This window comes from Pteropus alecto, unplaced genomic scaffold, assembly GCF_000325575.1.
Source record: "Pteropus alecto unplaced genomic scaffold, ASM32557v1 scaffold57, whole genome shotgun sequence".
NCBI classification, from domain to species: domain Eukaryota; kingdom Metazoa; phylum Chordata; class Mammalia; order Chiroptera; family Pteropodidae; genus Pteropus; species Pteropus alecto.
Genome location: NW_006442508.1, coordinates 2,260,745 through 2,262,835, shown reverse-complemented (window position 1 = coordinate 2,262,835; position 2,091 = coordinate 2,260,745). Strand labels below are relative to the sequence as shown.

The 2,091-nt window shown below is 53.6% G+C and overlaps 1 protein-coding gene across 1 annotated transcript in view; it reads left to right on the top strand.

Moving 5' to 3' along the window:
• Positions 1–1,848: 1,848 nt before the first annotated feature.
• Positions 1,849–2,091, top strand: part of BEND4 (BEN domain containing 4) — a 33,173-nt gene continuing 32,930 nt past the window's right edge. The window contains exon 1 of the mRNA XM_025040231.1: positions 1,849–2,053. Within this exon, the coding sequence (XP_024895999.1) occupies positions 1,916–2,053 (138 nt within the window). The 5' untranslated portion in view covers positions 1,849–1,915. The remainder of the gene's footprint in view (positions 2,054–2,091) is intronic.

Below are 2,091 nucleotides of genomic sequence, written 5' to 3'. Positions count from 1 at the left end.
TTTCTTAACTGTCCCTCTCATGCTTGTCTCCCTTTTTCCTAGTGATCCACGTGTCCTCATTTAGCAGTTTTCAGAAGCCAGGGAGAAACGTTGCAAATAATGTTAAATATGATTAATATCTTGAATTCCTTGAAATATGACATGCATGAGTTACAATGAAACCTCTTTTATTTCCCCATGAAATGCTTTTGCATAATGAGAAAGAAAATGTCCTCTATGCCCTAATCAGCCCTGACAGTTCCTGGACTCCCAAATACTTTTATTTATGGCATTATTTATTTCATCTCTAATAAACGGAGGTTGGGGAGGAACCACAGCACGATCTAAGGAGGTTGCAAGGAGAGACACAGACTCTCTAGGGTAGAGGAACACAGAAGCTGAACCAAGAAAGAGAGAGGCTGCTTCCAAAATAAGAAAGATGTGGGAAATGAGAGGCCAAGGACCTGAACCCCAAGAAAAAGAAAATGGGTCACTTTCCCAAGACTAAAAGGAAAGCTCTGAAAAGGAATGTTATTTCAGAGTGGAGAGATGAGGTGAGTCATACATCAAGGAAGAGATGTACCCAGAATTCTAACCTGGAGAATGAAGATTGAAGGCTGGAAACCAAACCTAGGAGGGGTCTGATGATATTGGATTTGGCTTAGGGGAAGGGAGATTTGGTCTTTAAAAAAAAAGAAAAAGTGGCTGGGAGATGCCAGGACACTCCTCTGGATTTGAAGACATCTCTACCCCATATGGAGATCCTCCTCCACACCACAGAAGGTCTTCTCTCATTCAAACAACTACTGAAATTGTGTGTCCTCCAGAAACCCTGGCCTTGTGGCCTCAGATGCAGAGAGGAACAGGCTGGGCAATGCAGAGTGAGGGCTCTCCGGCCACCCTGGTCTTAAAATAATATTGTTGAGTTATCTAATCTCCATCCCAAAAGGAGGTATCTGGCCATATTTTCTCCTCAATTGCACAGTCTATCTACTATGAGAAGTAAGGATTTGAATTCAAATGACCTGGATACATCTGTGTAAGGAGCCTCAGTTTTCTCATCTGTAGAATGGGCGAAATGATTCTGTTACGCACCCTCAGCGCTCCTATAGGGAATTAATGAAATATTGTTAAAAGTCCAACGCCCTGTGCGTTCTTATGATCGGCATGAGCTCAAAGGCCACGTGCTGGACGTGGGCAGAAGCGCAGGCGTGCAAACAACGTGCAGCGACCTGGGTCAAGATCTTCAAAAGTTTTTCTCAGAAGGTTGGGGGAGTAATTCCTGATCCGCAAAAGAACTGGCTGGAAGACCTCCCCAAGGCACGCACGCACGACGCACTCAAACCACTCCGCCCCGTCCCGCCGAACTACCACCCGCCACGCTGTGCAACGCCGATAGTTTGGGGTCGCGTTGGGGGGCGCCAGGCGCTCGTTTCCGGAGCTAGACGCCGCCGACAGCAGAAGTCTCGATTCCACATCTGGATCTCAGAAGTCTCGCCCTGGCCCGAACCTCGCCCTGTTACCAGGTCGCCTTTCTGGTCCCAGCCGTCCCCTTCCCTCCCCCACCTCCCCGTCGAAGACGCACACCCGGCGGGCCTACCCCGCGGGCAGTGGCGGCGCCAGGCCCCGCCCCCGCCCGCATTATCATTAGCAGATATTACCCTAAACACTTGCTCTTTACTTCCTTTCTCCCTCCAGGCATTGGCGAGGCGGCCTGTCAATCAACTCTCGGGCGGCAGCCCCCCGCGCGGGGGCTCAGCGATGCCAGGCTTAGCGACAGGCGGCAGTGACGGCGGCGGCGGCCACGGCACAGACACACACCCTCCCACACGCGCGCACACGGGCAGAGCCGGCGGGCGGGCGGCGGAGGCAACCTCAGAGCCCGGCGCCGGGCGGGGAGGGGGCGTGCGACCGGGGACTGGCCCTGAGGCGCAGCATGGAGGAGGAGATGCAGCCGGCGGAGGAGGGGCCCAGCGTCCCCAAAATCTACAAGCAGCGCAGCCCCTACAGCGTCCTCAAGACGTTCCCCGGCAAGAGACCGGCTCTGGCCAAGCGCTACGAGAGACCCACTCTGGTGGAGCTGCCGCACGTCCGGCCGCCCCCGCCGCCCTT